This window comes from Melanotaenia boesemani, chromosome 8 (assembly GCF_017639745.1).
Source record: "Melanotaenia boesemani isolate fMelBoe1 chromosome 8, fMelBoe1.pri, whole genome shotgun sequence".
Lineage (NCBI taxonomy): Eukaryota > Metazoa > Chordata > Actinopteri > Atheriniformes > Melanotaeniidae > Melanotaenia > Melanotaenia boesemani.
This window is the reverse complement of record NC_055689.1, coordinates 27,381,101-27,402,459: the sequence shown is the minus strand read 5'-3', so window position 1 is coordinate 27,402,459 and position 21,359 is coordinate 27,381,101. Positions and strand designations below refer to the sequence as shown.

The following is a 21,359-nucleotide window of genomic DNA, read 5'->3' as shown; positions in this document are numbered from 1 at the left end:
ATCTATATTGATATAGTTTATCATGGCATTTTTCTCTAGGCAATATTGCCCAGTACAGCAGCTTGTTGCATGTTGTTGCATTGCTCTGAGTTCTTTGTAAACCACCTTTATGTTTTTGTATTCACTTAGATCATGACAAAAAGTTAAGAAAAGAAAAAGCTATTTAAGTTTCTTTGTGTCTAGAACTGAGATAGTTTAATTATTTCTATGTGTTTTTCCATTTGCATTCAGCTTTATAAATACATCCGTAAACTGCAAAGGTCACAAACAAGCTCTCTGAGTTGTTTTTATTCTTAATTTTTTTCTTAATAAAGCACTTCATGTGTAAACACTTTCCCTCTCCTCCCTCTCTCTTGCAAACACCTTTTTTTTTATTCTACCATCCACAGTTTGCCCTTTGCTGCCTTTTCAGAAATAGCAAATGTATGCACGCAGCATATATGATACAAAACAGCAGATATGCATGCAGGCATGCGTGTAAACATGGACAAAGCTCTCATGTACGCACACAGACACAGCGTGGCCTCTCCTGCCTGATTGTGCTGTGTGGTTGATGAAATGGGAGCGAGCTGTCGCCCAGAGGCAGAGCTGGAGCATGAATACAAGGAGAGGGTCAGCATGGCAGTTATTTGGGGAGGGCAGGGGGGCGTTCAGAGGATGAAGGCTTCAGGCTTTGGAGGTCTGCAGTTTAGGGTTACAAACCTCACAAACTGACAGTTCATTTCCACATAGTTTTGGTTTGCCTGCAGGAAATTGTATTTGGCTCCTGGCAGCCATATTGAAGGTCTTGCTGAGAGGAAACAGTGTCTGCAGTCGGCTGAGTACTGTGACCATGTCTAACATGATGACAAGACATCCCACTTTGAAGTCCAGGCAGTTAAAATGTCAACCAACCGTCTTGCTTTACAACCATTTCCTTCCTTTTCATATTAGCTTGAATTTCAACTGGAACAATGTATAAGAGTTTGGAACTGATTTGAGTGAGACAACTACAATTTACCGGTTGCTGCTACTTTTCTAGATCCTCGACAACTCTACTTATGTTTCTAGTCAAAGGCTACACAATATATCAAAAAGTCATCCCACACAACATCAATGTCGAAAAAATAGATGTATTTTTGAGGGCTAGATTCCAAGCAGTTCTGCTCAGTAGTGTGATGCTTACCACTGTCACCTCACAGCAAGAAGGTTTCTGGTTTAAGACTCCACTGGTTCTTACTCTGTGGAGGTTGTATATTCTCCATTCTCAAGCATTTACTCCCTGGATACTCTATCTTCTTCCCACAGTCCAAAGACATGAACATTATGGTGATTGGTGGCTCTAAATCACTGATGTGGAGCAAAGAAACAGTAGGACCGTGGTCCTCCTGGACGGGATTTGGACATCCCTGGGCCTAATTGAGCAACTGACTGGTCATTTGTCTCCATGTTTTGCCCATGTGATGGACTACTGACCTGTCCAGGATTTGCCCTGCCTCCTCTCATATCAGCTGGGATAGATGCAACCCAATTTTTTTACTCAAGGAGCTCCCTCTATACAGGCTCCATTATTTTAGCAAAATTTTGACTTCAGTCTTTGACAGATATTCATTTTAATGATATATTTTTATTCTGAAATCAGAACAGGGCTCTAATATTTCTCTATATTGTAAAACTTGCAGCAGGGAAAATGCTGTTAACATCCAGTGTATGCCATATCTGAAGAAACACCTACAGTCTGCAGAGTTTTCAGCTTTAATGCCAACAAAGCTTGTATTGTGCATAACATTTTTTAAAAATTTCAACTAGAAATCATGTGCCAACACTGCATACATAAATTTATGTCCTGGATCATCAAATCTCAGTTTTTGAACATTTGCTATGATTAAACAGTCATATTTGCAGTTAAGCTTCCCTGCTGGATTCAACCCACACTTTTCTGAGATATGACTGTCACTGAATAATAACACTTCAGTGCATATATAATGCATAAGCAGAATTCTAGATATATCCTACTTAAGTATGAATTGATAGGCTTTGTTTGATAATAGCAGTATTAATGTTAAAGCTGAGCCTGAAGAGGGAAAAAAATGGATAAAATTTATTAAAGGTGTCTTTGCCCTCTGACTGTTATAGCAATGGATTCTTTTACACTGAGATAAAGAATGTCATCCCTCAGGTTAAGGTTACAGAGATGTAAAGGTGAAGTGAAGGAGGAAAAAGAGGAGGCTGAGAGAGACAGCTGCAGTTGGAAGAAGATGTTGCAAGAAGTGAGTAAAAGAAAAAAACAAGGACGACAGTAATGCAGAGAAATAATGAGTAGGATGCTGGAGAAGTAAAGGCTCAGTGAAGGGAAAGGGAAAGGAAATATAGACAGAAAAAAAAGAGCAACAATATCAAAACGGGAGAGGATGGTTAATGGATGAGAAAAGACAAAACTAAGATGTAGGATAAAGACTTTCAAAATGAAGTGGGATTGAAAAAAGCTGAAGACACAACATGTATGATAAAATAGAAAGGCAGAATGAAATATGAAAAAGAAAAACACAAAGACATTACAAAGCTGGAAACTAAGCAACTGGAAGTAGAGATAGATGAGGAGTTTGAAACTAGAGAAAAAAATGAAGGAGGGAGAGACACTAGTGTTTATGTGAATTTGTGTGTGTGCTACAGGAAGGAGGGGGTAAAAGGGGTGAGTATCCCGTAGGGTTAATTACATCTCTGTTCTCTGTCAGTGTGGCTCTCTCTTCTGCGATCTGAGTCCCTGCTGCAGGCTGACATACCATACACACACACACACACACACACACATAGATAGTCACATAAATGCACTCAAACATATATCCACACACTAATAAAAAAATACAACACAGAAACACACACATGAACGCTCAAATATCACAACAAACAAACAGAAATTTTCCCTGTCTCCTTGCTTTAGTCTGTCATGACTTCTCCCTCACACACACACAGCAAACACAGCGTGTCCCAGGAGAACACGCCGTGTTCTATGTGGAGTTATACACGGAGAAGAGGGCCCATACTTGTAATAGCTGTTAATTTTGCATAAATCATGCACAACGTGACCCACATGTAAATCACTCATGTCAGCAGGATATCACATCCCAGCAGCTCCTTCTTCTTCCTCTCAAAGGCGGAACAGGAGAAGATCCAGTTTTCTTTGTTTTGTCTCTGCTTTTCTGTTTGTCTTTATCTTTTGAAGATGAAAGACGTAAAGACATATACACAGTGAAATATTCTGTATTTCTGTAAGAATATAGATCACTGAGCAAATATCTTTAGCTCTCCCTCAAAGCTCCTCTTTAGATGTCGGCTGCCTTTTGTTCTGTTTTCTGTCCAGATGATCCCACGCTGCTTCAGTAATGTTGAGGTCCAGACTCTGAGGAGGATTCATCACTCCATAAGACCTGTTACCACTGATTTTCAGTCCAGTTCTTGTTGCCTTTTCCTCTTGTTTCCCTTCCTTATAAATAGCTTCCTGACAGTCAATCTGCCATTTAGGCAACTCTGATACAGCTTTAGTGAACAGTAGATGGATCAACTAAAGGTCAAGATGGAATTTTTTGCTGGAATTTTATCCTATTTCATATGGAAATTTCAGATATTGTTTTTTTCCTCTACACAGATAACGCTTGAGGAATCAAAAATACAAAATGCCATTTTATGTCTGTCACAATATGTTATTGTTGGCATTTTCTGTAGATGCAGCTAAAGACCTGGGAACAAATTATGTGTCTTGACAGGGTGCAAGTAGCAACGTGCCCCCAAAATAGTTTTAAATTGGTTCTTTGGTAAATTTTCTGTTATGTGTAAACACAACACTGGTTCATCCCTTAAATCATGTGCCTTTTTTTATGTCCTTTTCTGATGTCCTTCCTTTATATATGGATACATTCTGGATATCTTTCAGTTATCATGTTATCCTGTGTCAGTAATGTACAGACTCTGACTGGCTGAATTTATCTTGCTGTTGGATAATTTTTCTTTTAGAAAATAAAACGGGGTTGAAATGTGGGTGATAAATATGTCGAACAATATAATGATGAGAGTTTTGCTTATGAAATTCAACATTATACCATGTAAAATGACTTGTGGTTGAAGGTGCATAGCGTATCTTCTCCAGCAGATTACTGCCTATTTGCCCGTTAAGAGAATTTAAGGTCAAAAGCAGTCTTTTCACCTACTCAATACGCTCAGGTAAATAAACGTCCCTGCTCTGTGTGGAGCTGCCAAAAGAATATTTTCTCTTCTATGACCTGTTTTTATGGTCAGTTTTACCTTTAGTTGCTGCCAAAAGAAAAAGGCGCATACTTGATGGATGACATGCAATAAAGGGGTTTTCTAAATGGATTAAAGCTGCATCTTATCGTTCAGTCATAAATTAATTCTTGTTGAGTTTAATAGAGGTCTCTGCATGCATCAGTGTGATGAGTCGGTAAGCCCTGCACTTTTCAAAAGTTGAATCACAAAATGAAATGTTTAATAAAAAGGAGAGTAAAAAGCTTTAAAAAAGCATACTTGCTATTAAAGCTCAGAAGGAGTCGGGGCATGCAAGGAAAATAGGTTTTGAAAAGATTTTAAACTTTAAAATCTCAGTGAATGCAAAACCCTTTACATAATGCAAGGATTTGAGCCAACAAAAGGGAATCTTTATCATGAATGAGATTGTATCTGCATCAGAGAACAAATTTCAACAATATCTCATCAGCTTAAAGTTTATCTAGAGCCAAGCGACAGGCTTTACCAAGAGTGGAGCACTTTAAAGCAGATTTTCCCTTTAATTTCAAATGAATAACACGGCTATTAGCTTGCAGTGATTGCAGTTGTCTTCTGGAGTCAGGATTCATAATAAAAGATAAAGAAACATCAAAGCCCCTCTTGTCAAGTGTGAAGATTCCTGCCTCCTGTAAAGAAGCCCTCCACACAAATAACATGACAAGTGTAATCCTCCAGACAAATCAGTAAATCTCCCGGTTGTTTGCACCTTTGTGGTTGAATCCCGCTGAGATGTGTCCCTGAGAGCCACGGCCTGCTTTATTAAGGAGGTTTTGCCTTAATTAGCTAATAGGATTGTTTTAACCATGATCCAAGAACAGAATAGCCCACGGGAAGACAAACAGAAAGTATGTGTGCATGTGTGTGTGTCTGTGTGTGTGTGTGCGCTGAGTCTCAATGTTAGACGCAGTGCATTAGGAACTCTGTGAGATGTGTGTACATGTGCAAAAGTGCACACATTTGAAGTGAGTCAGTGTTGCAAGTGTATCTTCTGCTTGTGTTTGTATGTCGGCACGTGCACGTGCATGGGATAGACTCTCTCTGCCTTAATTAACGTGCTTTCTTGCAAGACTTTCTCTGGAATATGAAACAATTTTACCTGATGATGCAAACGGCTGAAAACAGTGCCGGGCTTGTGCCTCGCATCCTTACCTAACACTTTTCTTTTTATGCGAGAGCATTAATGGAAGCCAGGGTTAGACTTGTAGTTTTTATATCTGTGTATTTTAGTGGCGCTGCAATTGCCAAAAGGCTTATTTTGCTGCGGGAAATGTGTGTGTGTAAGCAAAATCCTTTGTACTGTGTGATGAAAAAGCTGTATCACAGCTTGGCAATGATGTTCCTGTGGCACAACAGCCCGCGTACATGAACACACACACACATGCACGCACGCTTCACCCACATGGAGACAGGCATAAGCCTCCACTGAGTCCAGGGAAAACCTTGAAAAAAGTGGGCAAGGGAAACACAAAGCAGAGGCAGAAGACACAGAGGAATGACAAATATGCAAATCTGAGCATCGGAGCTCCGAGTCAAACCAAAAATTCAAATGATTAGAAAGAATTTGTAACATAAAATCTCATGTGCCTTTCTCTTTAGCTAATATATGTGTGCATAAATGCAACAACTTCACTCTCCTGTTTTACAAATTTCATTCAAACAAGATTCATATGAAAATACACTCCCAATAAAAGACACATACTAAAAAAGGAAGACTATAAAAAACAGCATATACTCAATAAAACCATGCAACAAATTATCCCTACAGCCACCATATGGACAAGCATGAGTCAATAACAGCAGAGAAGGGCTGTGTGGCTCGATACAAAGCAATAAACGATGGCAGCCCATGGCCAGGTCACAACGAGAGAAACCTAAAATTGATTTCCCTCTTTGTCCTTCTGTTGCAGTGTGGTGTGTTCGTTTCTCCCAGGAGCCTGCCGACCAGTCCGTGGTGCTGGGGGAGCGAGTGGTGCTGTCCTGCGTGGTCTTCAACTACAGCGGCATCGTCCAGTGGACCAAAGATGGACTGGCCCTTGGCATCGGAGAGGGTCTTCGAGGTGAGGGTAGGAAGAGAAACCCTGTAGTGATAAAACAATAAAAATGTGCAGGTTCACCCAGCTGCAGGGATCAAAGTGAAGCAAAGAAGAGAAATAACTGATACAGTTTTGGTTCAGCTTTGACATAAGATTTCTGATAAAAGCTATTATGGTTCAAAAGTGTAGGAGTTTTTGTACATTAAGGAAATTAACGCTGTACCATGCAAGAGACAGTTAGGAGCCAAGAGGCCTGTGAGTAGCAATCTGGGCAAAAATGAGTCCTGTATATCATGCTAAATTAGAGAAAATCCCTCACAGTGCTGACAAAAGCAGGCACACATTCGTATTTACATTTTAAGCCGACACACACTTCTTGAATGACTTACTGAGAGTGCAACAGTACAATACGCCTCACTTCAGAGATGGAGAAAGCATCGCATGCAACCAAATGTATGAGAGTCAAAGGGTCAAAGCAACAGCATATAATGAAGAAAATGCATTTTTATTCTTTTCCCTGTTGTGTTGAATAATCAGAAGAAACTTAAGAGATGCAAAGCAAAAGAAGAAAAGGTCATGAAGAAAATAAGAAAACCACTAAACTGAACTCACCCCTATTATTTCCAAAATTATGTGCTAACAAGCTTTTGGCTGCTGTAGCTTAGAGAATACTAACACTGGTATCATAACTGCAGTTGCTGTCGGACACCATTCTGACCAAGATACAACCCAAATAAGAAAATATAAATATAATAAATAAAACTTATCTTTAATTTGATGGCAAAAAACACATCTTAGGAGTTTTGAGAGAGAATTGTTGCCCCACCTCTGCCTGATAAAAGATTCTACCTGCTCCTGGCAGTCCTGGCTTCTCTTTCTTGTATTTTGTGTTTCAAATTTGGGACAGGGCCATTTTTACCACTGTGTAGCATCCCCTAGACAGAGGTGAAATTGGCCTTCTCACAACTTTTTTCAGATGTGTTGCTACCATTAAAAACATATCTTTTTGTCAGAAAAGTTGTTAGATACCCATTACCTTCTTTTGTGTTGTGTAAACCATATTTCTGACACTTTCAACTATTAATAAAGTGCATTATCACAAATAATCGGATGAACCTTCTGTTGTTTTCTGTTTTTGAATATCTTTAAAAACTAATGTGAATCAGACCGTTAACATAACTATGACAAATAGACTTAACACAAAAAGTAATTAAATTTGTTTGGTGGGTTATTTCCTAGTAGTAACAAGGCTTCTCAGCAATAAATCTTATATTGTAGGAAAGTCTGTTTATTTCCCTTTTAGATGGAAACACATTTGTAAGGAAAATGCATTTGTGGGATGAGCAGCAAGGTTGAGTATGTGGGAGCTGCACCATTCAAAACTTACCAAATCTTCTCTGCTAATCCAAATAACTGATTACGGAGTATCTCGATGGTCAAAATATTCAAAATAAATAAAAAAAGAAATTTCATCTTCTTCTACTCAATTAGTAGCTATTGAGCACTTTGAAAGCCTCACGATTGTATTAAATGTTTCCAGTAATGTAAATACACAACTGATTGGATCACTTCATCCAACATCCATGTAAACATGTCAGCTAGAATCACCGATCAGATTGATTTCAATCGGCTAGATCAAATACAGTATTTGTCCTTGTGAATATAACTAGTGTCCCCAGCAATGGCTGAAAGTCTACCTCTGGTAATTGCCCTGATTTATATTTGCTAGCGGAAGAAGTGCGTGATAAAATAGAGTGTAATACAGAAAATTTTGATCATTGCTTTTTTTGTCAATATTACTGTTTTTGTGATTCTTTGGAGCCAAAATCGACATCAAAATTTAATATACAGTGGTCCCTCATTTATTGCGGGTTCATATTCTGAAATCCGTGAAATTATGACCTTATTAATTTTTCACAATTCAAATGTATGTTAAGGCCCTATTATCCCTCCTCAGAGTGTTTATAGACCTTTCCCAAACTATAATGAAAATTTTCAACATTCTCACACATTATACACTCTCAAAAACCTACATATATTTAACAACATGAATTTCTTAAAAATTACTCACCCCGTAAAATATATTACAGCTTCTGCTGCCAATCAAGACACAAAACACAGCTCATTGATGTTTACCGAACCAATTAAGAAACAAAACACAGTGGGCTGATTCCTCCAGTAAAATTTGGACATACAATGGTTGAAATAGGATTTACATATACTTAAATATGCAGTGCTGCATACAAAAAAAAAAAAAAAAAGAAACCACAGAAGATGAACCACAATATGGTGAGGGACCACTGTATTTCACAGCCCTACATGTATACAGATGTATATACTTACAAATGTGGAGTCAATCAAATCTTGAGTCTATAAAACAGAAATAATTAGTTTTCTAGTATTTACTTGTGGCTTCTGGAGCCTCCTGGTGAGCATGTGCAGCTGCAGTGATATTCATATTAAAATCTCATTTTAGAGTTGATTGAGAGATTTTTGGTTGTTTTTGGAAAACTTAAATGCAAATCAGAAAAGGAAAGCAGGTCTTTGCCCTGGCTGTGTTTTGAAAAGAGATGATAACTTTTGGCAGTGGAGAGAGCACACTGGGGAGCTCTTTAATCCCACCAGCACATCCTCTGTGAAGGGTGCAAAGCTTTAGAGGAAGTTAAGAAGTTCTTTAGTGATAAAAACACTTTGTCTGGATGGCATGCTCCCTGAGTTAGAGGCTGTGGACATTTATTGTAGTGTCACTGTGGTTGAAATGCTTTTTGTGACGTCTCATGGAGGTTGGGAGAGTGCTGAAAATGGCATGTCCTGTCATTTCAGGGAAGATTGCTGCTTCTCTCTGTTGAAAGGAGCCAGTTGAGGTGGTTTGGGGGATCTAAACTGTATGCGACCGGGTCAGCTTTCATTGTATGCTTTTTCAGCTAATTTTCCAACATAAATGAACTCAAGGTAGACCCAGGATAGGCAGATTACATTTTCCACCTTTCCTGTGACCAGTTCAGGGTCCCCCAAGGGCAGCTGGAATGCAGCAGAGGACCCCTCTAAGCTATTTTAAAAACATTTAAGAAGGTTTTTTTTCCCCCCCGTTAAACATTTTACACCGGCCTGTGACTCATTCAATCAATAGAAAGGCAACTAATGAACCAGTTTTGTGTCTATACAGTACATAAGACAACTTAGCAGAGAACCTGTTATAGATCTTATCATTGTTACTAGCAGACACATAATTTGTTCCCATTCCTTTAGCCACTTCAATGAAAAATATGAAAGATAACAGTTTGACAGAGATTAAATAGTATTTTTGTACCAGCACGATGATTCCTACAAAGCTAGCAGCTGAAAATGTGGCATTGGTCAACATGGTTTTCAGTGTCCTTCAGAAAAGAAACTGGACAAGTGGAAGAAAAAAAATGTGTCTAGCCTAAGAAGCTATCCACAACAAATGAACAGTATCTGGCAGTGATATCCTTAAGGAATGGGGAAAACAAAAATAGTAAAGACTTGACACAGGACTTAGAGATGCATCTGGACCTTCAGCTGATCCATCTACTGTTCACTAAAGTCTCATTAGAAATGTCTCTATGGAGGAGTGACTGTCAAGAAGCAATTCCTAAGGAAGGGAAAAAGGCAACAAGAACTGGACTGAAAATCAGAGGCAACAGGTCTTATGTTGTGATGAATCCTCTCCAGAGCCTGGACATCAACATTATTGAAGCAGTGTGGCATCATTTTCAACAGAACAAAAGGCAGCAAATATCCAAAGAAGAGCTTTGAAATGTCCTTCAAGAAGCCTGGAGAACTCTTCCTGAAGACAACTTAAAGAAATGAAAGGAAAGCTTGTCTAAGAGGGTTCAGACTGTGTTGAAGATTAAGCATAGTCATGACCAGTCCTGACTTTCAACTTTCTTAGAGTTGCACAATCCTTGTTTTTGCCAAACTGTATTTCCATTTATGCATGTGCATGTTTTAATAAATTATTGCACCTATTTTCTGTATTTCTTCTGGCAATTTAGGAAAAAAGCCATCATCGATAATTTTCTCTGCTTTACTTTTTCTTTTTTTTTTTTTACTGTGCTCAATAAAATGTGACAGAGAAAAACTTAAACATTAGCACCCACACTTATTGCATTAGCTCTCACATACTTTCAGCTCTAAAGCACTCATCACATTTCTCAAAACAGTGCAAATTCATCCACAGAGATACATGCTGTATGGCACACAAAAACATCACATACCCATCCACCCACACGCGCATACACACATCAGCACAACCCACCACCCACACACAGTCATGCAACACAGTCACACTTGTGATAATTAGACATGTGATATGAATCTTGTGTTCAACTCAATTCAATTCACAAGTTCAGTAAAGGTCACAACGACACTGTCTTTCTCCCTTTTCTTTCCTCCTCATTCGTCTTTTAAACTACACCTTCATCAACACTTGCTCGCGTCCCTCGTCTTCCATGTTGCTTTTTTATTTCTTTCCTTCCTTTGCCCTCTCTTCCTCCAATCTCTTTCTCCTCCTCCGCCTGCTCTCCGCCGGTCGGTAATGCTCTCTTTGTCCTTGTAGCCTTTTGCGCGACTGGTCCCACTGACAAACACATTTGATAAACATGCTGTCCTCTTTGTCTCTTTTTATCTGCTTTTCGGCCATCTTTCACCACCTTCTGTCCATTTTTTAGTCTCTGCTGCCATTCTTCCCTTCATCGCTGACATATGTTCTCTTCCATGGGAAAAGTCTGCAGTTTGTTAACATTTGGACCAGCAAATAAAACCAATTTACTGTGGTCTAATGAAGTGTTGCAGCTGTGTCATATACAACATGTAAGCGCTTTTTATTATGTGCCCTGCATGATGGCTGTTTTTGACATTGTAGGCGTGCAGATTGAGCTGTAAATTCTTACCTGCAGTGTGCTCACCCACTCACAGGGAGAAGATCAGCCTTCATTCACACACTGAAACAGTGGCTGCACATCACCCAGTTGTGCATGTAAATATGAAATAAATCAGTTTTGAATACTTTTAAGTGTACAGCAACATGTCTAGGCTACATGTGTCAGTCAATACCTAACACACATGCTCATCTCCTCAGCACCTGGAGGCATCAGTGGTGGCAGCTCATTGTTCTTCCTCAGCAGCCTCCTCCTCCTACCCCTTCTCCTTCTCCCTGGGGTGCTTTCACCTCTGTGGTTGCTATGCTGCGAGGTGCTGGAGTGGATGATGTAATCTCCACTAATACTTTTGCCCCCCCACCCACCTCACCCCACTCTCCTTCTTCCCTCTCTGCACCCCAACCGCCTGCCTCCTTGGCTGCCTTTGCCATCTGAATCCATGATGTCATGTGAGGATCAGGCACGGAGGATCAGTGAGTGCCCCCTAGTGGGCCGTCACGCTCAATTATGTCTTTGTCTGAGAGGCAAGGGTTCAAACACATGGGAGTGTGTGTGTGTGTGTGTGTAATTGGAAGAAGGCTGTCTGTAGTTCTGCAGTTTGTGAATCGCACAGGAAATGTGGCATTTTTGTATGAGCAGTGATGTTTGATCATTGTGTAAAAACCCTGCAGGTGTTTATTTCTGAGCTGCTAGTTGTGTGTGCTTATGCATGCACCATTACCTTTCACCTGTAATGTTTGTATAAAGGACACACCATTACAATCTCTAGATACTGCAGTAAATGTAAAAAGGTCTTCAATACATACGAAGCAAACACTAAATGTCACCTGTGTAGTATGATTTAAAAAAAGCACTGACATTTTCACATAAGGACACGTCTCATTTGCTTCTCTCCTCCTCTCATTCATACAATACACTCGTCATCCAGCATTCATCCATTTTCTAAGAGCTTTCATATTTGCTTTATGTTGTGAACAAATCAGACAGAAGTCATTTCCACAGTTAAGCAGTGGACAGAAATGAGTCATTGATACTGAGTAAGAGAAAATAACGTAGATGTGTAACTGTTTCTTTTACACTTTCTATCCCTTTTCTCATGTATTTCCTTTTCCATGTAACTTCTAATTTTACATACCCTTTCAGTCAAAAGTTTACACATACTTTCCCATTAAATCTAATGTGAAAGTGTGCTCAAATTTTTGACCCGTACTGTAGATGTTCAGTAAATATATTTTAGATGAATAGTTTCTTAAAAGTACTGAGATGAATATGCCTGTGTACACTCAGATGGTTTAATTTAATCTGCAGAGCTTTCTTTTATCTTTAAAAACTAGCTAAAGTTGTGTTTGTAGTTTTGTTCTACCAAAAATACAAGAAATGAGTCGATTCTATTAATCAATGAGATGAAATTACATCAATTAGTAAATGAATAAAAAAGAGCAACCAGCATCCCTTAGTTAGAAATGATCAGTACTCCTTGCCAAACAAAGTTGGAAATTCACTCCCAAGAGCAGAAATGAAGTTGTATTGACATTTAACGCGTAGGTCAAATGGTAGACATATTGTGGAATACATTTCTAAACCCAAACTTAAATTCTAAACCAAACTAAAGCTTATTTTCATGTTTTTGCTCATGCTTCAACTGTTCACCAAATTTAATTAAATTAAGCTTTGTATCTTTTGTGTAGTCTTGCTAACAAACACAGTAATTGGGTACCAATATTTCCTCTGAGGAATCAAATCAGGGTGTCAGTTCAGCGTTCTTCAACTGAACAAGGGAAAACACTTACTTCAGGTTCAAGGACTACAGATGAAAATGAGCTCATCTGCTAATTCTGGCACCTTTACATTTTAAATACAAATTGTAATGTCCATGTGCATTGTCCCTTTTAAATAAACTGAATGAATAAAAATAAAGTTTGTATTATTTTTGTGTTGCCTATTGATGTTATGTTTAAAAGCAAATGTGAACTCTAATCTTCTGACTGGGAACGGCACAGAAATAGACGGTGAGTGTCCTAGTTGGAAGCTCAGGTTCATCATATGTGTTGTGTCAGAGTTTTTAAGTGGAAGAGAGATGCAATTTCAAGTAGATGGTATTTAAAAACTGATTTCATGATTTATTGCCACTGGAAACTTGTTATTTTAGAAATCTAAATGTAATATTCAATGGGTCTTTTTTTTCACTCCAACAATTATTTTACAACAGAAAGTCATGCTTTCCAGCAAAAAAAGGAACACAAAGTGTGAATCACGACTCAAAATAGAGCTCAAACACAACTTCCTGCAAATAAAATAAATCACATTGAATTTGAATTGAGTTTTTGTTTTACTGGCTAATAAATTAATTGCATCCTCGGTGTGTGTCTCCTGCAGCCTGGCCCAGGTACCGTGTGCTGCGAGCGCTGGACATCGGCCAGTACAATTTGGAGATCTCCAATGCGGAGCTCTCTGATGACTCTCTTTATGAGTGTCAGGCCACAGAGGCCGCCCTGCGCTCCAGGAGGGCGAAGCTCAATGTACTCAGTAAGTGAGCTGCACCTTCAGATACAGGAATTTAATTTTCTCACTTTTTTTTTTAGTTCCCTTTAAGCCTTTTCACTCAAATGAAAGGTGAAGTATGTCAAGTCAAAGAATACTAGGCTGATACGTTTGTCCTTGTGAAGAGCAGATTTCCTTAGCTGAGAGAATGAGCTCTTTTGCAGTCTGAGATGACCTGTGTGGTTACAGTTGATGTTCAGACTCTGGATTATTTTTAACATTTGGCATATAATTTTCAAGACTTATAAAAGAAACACGAAAAGCATAAAATATGTGAAAATGCGGTGCCAAAATGTGCCACATATGATGTGATATTAATAAGCAGAGCCATGAGAACATGTTGACTGGGTAAAAACTAAAAACAGCAAGAAGGTTAAAAGTCACGATGTACAACCTCTGGAGGAAAATTCTTGGGGAGCTTTTTGGGATGCTGCAATATCAAACAAGACAACAGTGCATTTTGCTGCTAAATAGCAAAAAATACACCTTTAGAAAAAAATAGAGGTAAAAATTGGAAGAAAAAAGAAAACACTTCTTAAGTCAATTCAACATCTTTTGTGATGTTATTAATGGCTGCGGTTAAACCAAAATCATAGATATTTTTTTAAATATTTGGATAACTTGAACAGCATGTGTATAAAGCAGCTAGGGCCATCTTTTATTTTTAAACCTGAATGCCCTTGCATTTAATTCAGAGTTTGATTTTGTGTGTCTGTCCTCCAGTCCCCCCTGGGGACCCGGTGGTGGAGGGTACGCCGGAGCTCCTGCTAATGGCTGGGACTCCATACAACCTGACCTGCATGACCCGCGGGGCCAAGCCTGCAGCACACATCCAGTGGACCAAAGATGGAGTCCCTGTGGAAGGAGCCCACCATTCCACGGTGACTCATACACACCCATGAACACATGCAGAAAACAGCATCTACACGTGCAAGAGGGAAAAGCCACGCATCATAAAGCACACATAAAACCATGATGAGTTTATTACTAATTAAATTAGATCAGCACGATGTCTCCTAATGGCTTTAAAATACTTTGTGACACAAATTCTAATACCCACAATCTGCTGCTCAACATCTATTCTCTGTGTCTTTGCTTTGTTGGTTCCCTCTTGACAAAATGCTAACATCTTAGCAGATGGAGACCCTTTTCATCTAGAAATGTGCTAAAAGTTTGTAAATAGATTCAGAATTTTGTCCCTTTCAATCAGATACACAGAAGCCCGCACTCAGTTAACACACTTATTTCCTACGTTACATTGATGGGGCATAAACATAGGTGATTATCTAAATATTCCATCAAGACTAAACTAATTCAGAGTAGAAAATGTAAACTTCTCGCAATGAAATGCAATGAAAAGGGCACATACATTTAAGTATTTATTATTTATTTATTTACCACAAAATAAATGAGAAATAAATAAGCAACTAACCAGTTTACCATAATGTAATGTCTAATTGTATTAAAGTGGTCAGTAAATATAGGATTCATTTAGTTTTAGACCTTTGTGCATCTCAAAATGTGTTATTGTGGGAAATGTTTCTTTTGCCTTTTAGGAAACACGCATTATAAAAGGAGCATAATTATCAAGCAAAGCACATAGATCATCAGCAAACTAAAAAAAAGTCAGTGAATAATTTAAAATATGTACATGTGTAGATTTTTTATTGTAGTAATTTAAGTATCGTACATCTACATAACTACTAGTATTTTTCATCAACCTCTGCAGATTTTCCTCTTCACTGTGAAACAGTTTAAAAACTAGTTTATAACCTTTTGCATGAGAATAGATGAATAAACGTTTCACATTGTGCCTTTGTGATCTTTTGAAAAGGACTCTAGAGTTGTGGCCTTGAAGGAATCAAATTCTCTTTTTTGACACATTACAGTTTGTAACTACTCGGGAAAACATAAATATGTTGTATTCATAGACATTTGCTGACTCCACTGCGGCTGAACAAGGCCAGGGTTTGTTTAATTTAAGTCTCACATGGTCCTGTTTTTCACTCCTGTCTGTATTTCATCTGTAACATAAAGAAAAACAAAATGTTTAGCAGTTGCCAGGCAACAGATAAGGAACAAATTAGGAGCTACCTGTTTCTTAACTATTAGTAAATGAGTATATTGATACATCATTGAGTGGTTATCAGTTCGTTAATGTCTTTTGATTGATTATAGTGACTGTGTTCTTCTTCAGAAAACTTGTAATAAATATTATCTGTCCATATGTTTAAATGTCATAATCCATGATTGTTGATTGTCAGATGATAACGTATCTATAGGCTGTTGTTTTCAGTCAGGCAGTGTGATTATATGGAAATAATGGCTGATGAATAGTAGAATGTACTATGAATAAGCATGTAACTCTGTAACCATGCATGTACCAAGTTTTTTGTAACATGCAGACCACATCGCATACATGAAATGTGCAATGACTGTCAAAAGCAAACAGGACAAGTTCTCAACTGCTATCTTTTGCATGATGGTACAAGAATTAGTACTTTTCATCATCCACTATTCTTCTTTCCCAAAACACTGTTGTTGCCAGATGCACACTGGCAAAATGTGCAAAGACGATTTCATCATGTGCAGCACATGCAAATCATATATGCTGATTAACTGGAACTTAAGCTGCAGCTGTGTGGCGAGTAGAGGAAGGAAAATGTGGAAATGTTTACAATTTCTGAGCTGGCTTTTGTTATATGATGGTGTTAAGTGACAGGAAGTGCCACCAATGAGTACTAAATTGTGTACGCTGTGACATAGTATATTGTTCTCTAATCCTAATAACTGTTTTTTATTTATTTGTTTAATCTGCGGAAAAGATTGTGCAGAGATTCATTTAATCAACAATCTTTCACCTGGAAGATCAGAAGGTTTAAGCTAATTATTAGTGGCATCATGATGTTAAAAGCTTTAAAGTTGTCATGCTGGGACAGCAAAGGAAATGTTTTTAGTAACATGACAGAAGCTCTGTTGAAATGAAATTTAGCAACATTGCAATCGTGAAATTGCTACCAACATTTTAAAGTTTGTCATGAGATCCTTTTGGAAATTCAACATCAGGTTGAACAAGAGTTATCCAGGTAGAAAACATGGTAGAAATGACTGAATAACTTGTGTATAAAGGCACGTAAATGAAGGGATTCTTAGATAAAGAATGAAAGATAAGTAAGCCTGTCTTCAATAACATCTTTTTAAGACATTCTTCCAGTCGATCAGAAAAGGTTTTGTCTGCATTCATGAGTTAAAGTGTTGAAGCATTCTTGTCTCCAATGGAAACACAACATCCCACAGTCCTTCCAAAGAAGAGATAACACGACATCTCCACATTTGATACAAACGCTAATGGCTCCAATAAAATGTGCTTTATTCTTTCAAGGCTAAAATGAAAGATCTCTTAAAAAAAGAAATATGGGAAGTTATGAAAGGTTAATTTATCTCTATTCAGTCTTCAACTGCTTTTTACAATCACACAATAGTTTAACACATTAGCTAAATAGAAGAAGTAGTTAACTAGATGCACTTGTGGAATTTTATATACACAGATAAATAATACCTGCACACCTATCTCTTAACTACAAGTTATTATCTGCATGTGGTGTGTGTAAAAACACTTCTTCTTCAAGAAGTTTTGCACGGTAATTCATTTTATGTTTGAGGTTACAGAGCAAACATATTTCAGAAACTAGTTATTCTCCACACAACTTTGAAGACCCACAGTTCCACAGCATGTTTTAACCCCCAAAACACCTCTTTTTCTTAACTGACAGACACACACACACACAAACAGGCATGTTTTAACCCCCAAAACACCTCTTTTTCTTAACTGACAGACGCACACACACATACAGGCAGGAATTGTACATGCTGACACCTTCTTTAAAATCATATTTTACACTCTTTCTTCTGCATTCAGCCTCCACAGGATCCCATTTTCTCTCCTACACACATGAAATTATGCCTGCACAAACATGCACACACACAGGCACTCTTATGCTTTAGTATGCACACAGAATGAGCAGCAAACACTGACTCACACACTCAAACACAGATGTTTTTACATCTCTCACAGATAAACACACATGCTCATACATATTACATGCTGCTCTTATATTTCTGTGCTGCTGACTACACATTTCTATGACAAAGAAAGCTCTACACACTTTCCTGACACATTTGGTGGCTACATTTTCCAAACACTCTGCCTCCTCACTTTAAGAAAACAGGGTTCACATTGGGCAGGAGAGGATTTATAGCTACTTTTTTTTATGACCACAACAAAGGATTTCTTTTATTATTGACTCATCCATCATCCGTTTTCTTCTTTCGTTTTGTCCCGCAGAGTGTCACAAACTTTTTATATTTATGCATTAATAATTCATACATCCTATCTTTATGGCTCTACTTTCTTTTGTTTTCAGTTCACGCTTTTTGTATGTCCTTTTCATCCTTCATCTCCCCTTTTTTTTTCTTTTTCTTTGTCTCTGCTGGCTTACCACCCGAAGTCCAACACTTTACATCCTCTGCCCTCATAACACTTCCCCATCCTTTTTCTCTGTTGAACAGGAAGTGCTGCCAGACAGAAAGAGAGTAACAACCAGGAGCTACTTGCCCATCAATGCAGTCGACACTGACAGCGGCAGCAATTTCACCTGCGTGGCCAGCAATCCGGCGGTGCCGATGGGGAAACGAGCCACCGTCACCCTCAATGTTCACCGTATGTTGCCCCTCGTCTCTGTGAGACTGTTAGGATTCATTCATTTTTACAGCTTCCATGGGTTTGTTGTTTTAGCCCCAGTTTGAGATCTAACTTTCACATAAAGCAGTTCAGCAAGTCAGTTTTCCTCAACATCAAGGAAACCCTCAACTTTTTGTGTTGTGCAGCTGATGAAAATAAAATAAGAGATTGATGGCAAGGAAAACAATTTAATATTTAGTCAAGGAGATCAATGTGTGTTTTTAAAGAAACTGTAGCTTAAAGATTAAACATGGGGTCATTCTGTATAAAACCAACTGGAGGTTTTGTTCTCAGTTTATTTCTAGTTGACAATAAATCCAAATAATCACAAAATCCCAAATCTTATTAAAGAATCCCTTATCAGGTTACAGCTTATTTTAAATGGGTTTTAAAAGGGCTTCTTAGCAATGTTTACTGAAATCTTCATGTCCCAGAATAAGCTGTAATGCATCATTTAAATACAATTTTTATCCTTCTTCCCATTACAAACTTGTTCTGTGCAGTTTCAAGGCTACTGGTAGTTTAATCTGGTCTAAACAGACCCAAGCAGAGACTCTACAATGAAAATTAAAACATTGCATCTTGGGAGACAAAAAGTTTGCATGAACATTTAAATAGATAAAGAAATTAAGCATATCTACAAGTAAAAACAGCAGAATGTGTATAAACTTTCAGTTTTGTATAATAAAAAATAAAAAATAATAAGAGATAAAAGATTTAATTAAGCTGCAGGTACCATCAATACATATTATTAATCATGTTAACCTTAAAATAAACCCATGAACGTACAAGTTATTGTGTTCTGAAAAACAGAAAGCAAAATATAACGGTTAAAGAGAACATATAGTCATTTATTAATAAAATCTTTTGTTTTTCACAACATTAATTAAATAAACATACATTTATAACTAAATATTTTCTACTAAAGCTGAAGAAGACGTATTGTGGAAGCAAAAAGGCTCCAAATCTTAAAAATGTCCCTATAAATAATTCAATGCAATTCACTAGTGAACAAATAAAAAAAAATGTCCTTGATAAAAAGAGTCTAAAGGAAGAAAGCTAATTATTGTGTTAATACTGTTTTTGTGCAAAACTCTACCCCCATTGTGGCGTATCCAGACAAAAGACAACACACAATGAATCTGTTTCTATCCCTGCACAGACCCTCCCACGGTGACCCTGTCCATCGAGCCTCGTTCTGTCCTGGAGGGAGAGAGAGTCACCTTCACCTGCCAGGCCACGGCCAACCCTCCCATCATGGGCTACAGGTCTGAATTCATATCTGCATATATGGCTCTAAGTGCAGATCAAGATGTGGGGAAGGCTTTGATGCTGCTCCTGCAGTGCAACATTAGGAGCATGATCAGATGATCAATGCCAATGGGTTTTCTTTCATCTCTTCCAGTCTGCTCGTATCCAGCCTCTGGAGCTGCTCCTGAATTGTAATTTCTGCTTAGAGAACAGAATTGGTGAAGATATTGAACATTTGTGCAGTTAAGCGCTGACTTTTATCCTAAGCGACAGCTCTGAAGCACTGAAGCTGCAAAAATGCTGGTTCTAATCTGAAGTTTGAGACTCCATCAGAGGGTCCCAGTGTGGGAGTACTGCCAGGTACTTAGGCACTAAGGCTATTGAGTGTGAATTAAAATGTCATCTAATGGAGGATGTGCAATATGGTGATATTTTTATCTAGATATCCAGCAGGTCAGAGCATAGACGTTAATAGGCATTGAAGCCTGAAAGAACTTCAGTTATAACATAAAAACATGGCAATCTGACATTTAGATCTTCACAGACATAAAGATTTGTGGTGCTTTCTAACAGTGTTAAATGTCATTGTGTTTGTCTGTCAGGTGGGCTAAAGGTGGCGTGTTGCTGGAGGGGGCCAGAGAGAGTGTGTTTGTCACCACGGCTGATCACTCCTTCTTCACCGAGCCTGTTTCCTGTCAGGTGTTCAACGCTGTGGGAAACACAAACGTCAGCATCCTCGTAGACGTGCACTGTGAGTAGAGAGCAAACATTCCAGAGCTGAGTGGGATTGATAGTAGTTCTGCAGTCTTTTTGTCTAAGGAAGGGCAAAGCATTGAGATAGTTACTACACATGATACTGGATTTATGGCACTTGATGATCAAAAGCACTTAAATTATTTCAGCAATATGAATATTCATAGCAGGAGATAAAAAGAAAATGATGTCCATTAGATGGATTAAAGAATAACAAGCACTTTGAACACATTTCCTTTTGTGATAAGAGTTCTTGAACTAAACACTTTCATCAAGGAGAATATGAATGAATTTTACTCAGCAGTTTGTAGAGTTGATGATCATCGTATCTCTCAGTCTCAGTCCTCTCTGTCTTTCAGTTGGCCCGATACTGGTGGTGGAGCCAAGACCAGTTACAGTGGATGTGGACTCTGATGTCACTCTGCACTGCAAGTGGGCTGGAAACCCTCCTCTCACCCTCACCTGGACCAAAAAGGGCTCCAGCATGGTAAAAACAAACCCTCAAATCCAGTGCTGACATTTGTATTTCAACAGGAAAGCATGTCTCAAATCTGTTAAAACTGTTAATTTCAATAAAAGAAAATGCAATTTTTAAGAAGTTATACTGGAAAACCAACCCTTATGGAGCTGATCACATCCATAGAATTCAGCCAAACATGCTGTACATTAAATAACCACACTTCATAAATGTTTGCTTAGTTGTAAAGATGGCGATTAGTAGTGAGGCTCGTGAATCTTTAATCCATGCCTAACCAGGAAAGCTTGAGGAAAAAAGTAATGGATCCTGCTGAGTGAATCAAAATGTTTTATGAATTAAATATAGATCTTCCTCCCTCCACTCCCCTTTTTCACCATCTCCTC

At 38.3% G+C, this 21,359-nt stretch overlaps 1 protein-coding gene across 2 annotated transcripts in view; it reads left to right on the top strand.

Moving 5' to 3' along the window:
• Positions 1–21,359, top strand: part of kirrel1b (kirre like nephrin family adhesion molecule 1b) — a 96,242-nt gene that overhangs the window by 51,569 nt on the left and 23,314 nt on the right. For both annotated transcript variants that reach the window (XM_041991977.1, XM_041991976.1), the window contains exons 2-8: positions 6,186–6,335; positions 13,589–13,738; positions 14,477–14,634; positions 18,323–18,473; positions 19,657–19,762; positions 20,348–20,496; positions 20,858–20,985. In XM_041991977.1, the coding sequence (XP_041847911.1) occupies positions 6,186–6,335; positions 13,589–13,738; positions 14,477–14,634; positions 18,323–18,473; positions 19,657–19,762; positions 20,348–20,496; positions 20,858–20,985 (992 nt within the window). The remainder of the gene's footprint in view (positions 1–6,185; positions 6,336–13,588; positions 13,739–14,476; positions 14,635–18,322; positions 18,474–19,656; positions 19,763–20,347; positions 20,497–20,857; positions 20,986–21,359) is intronic.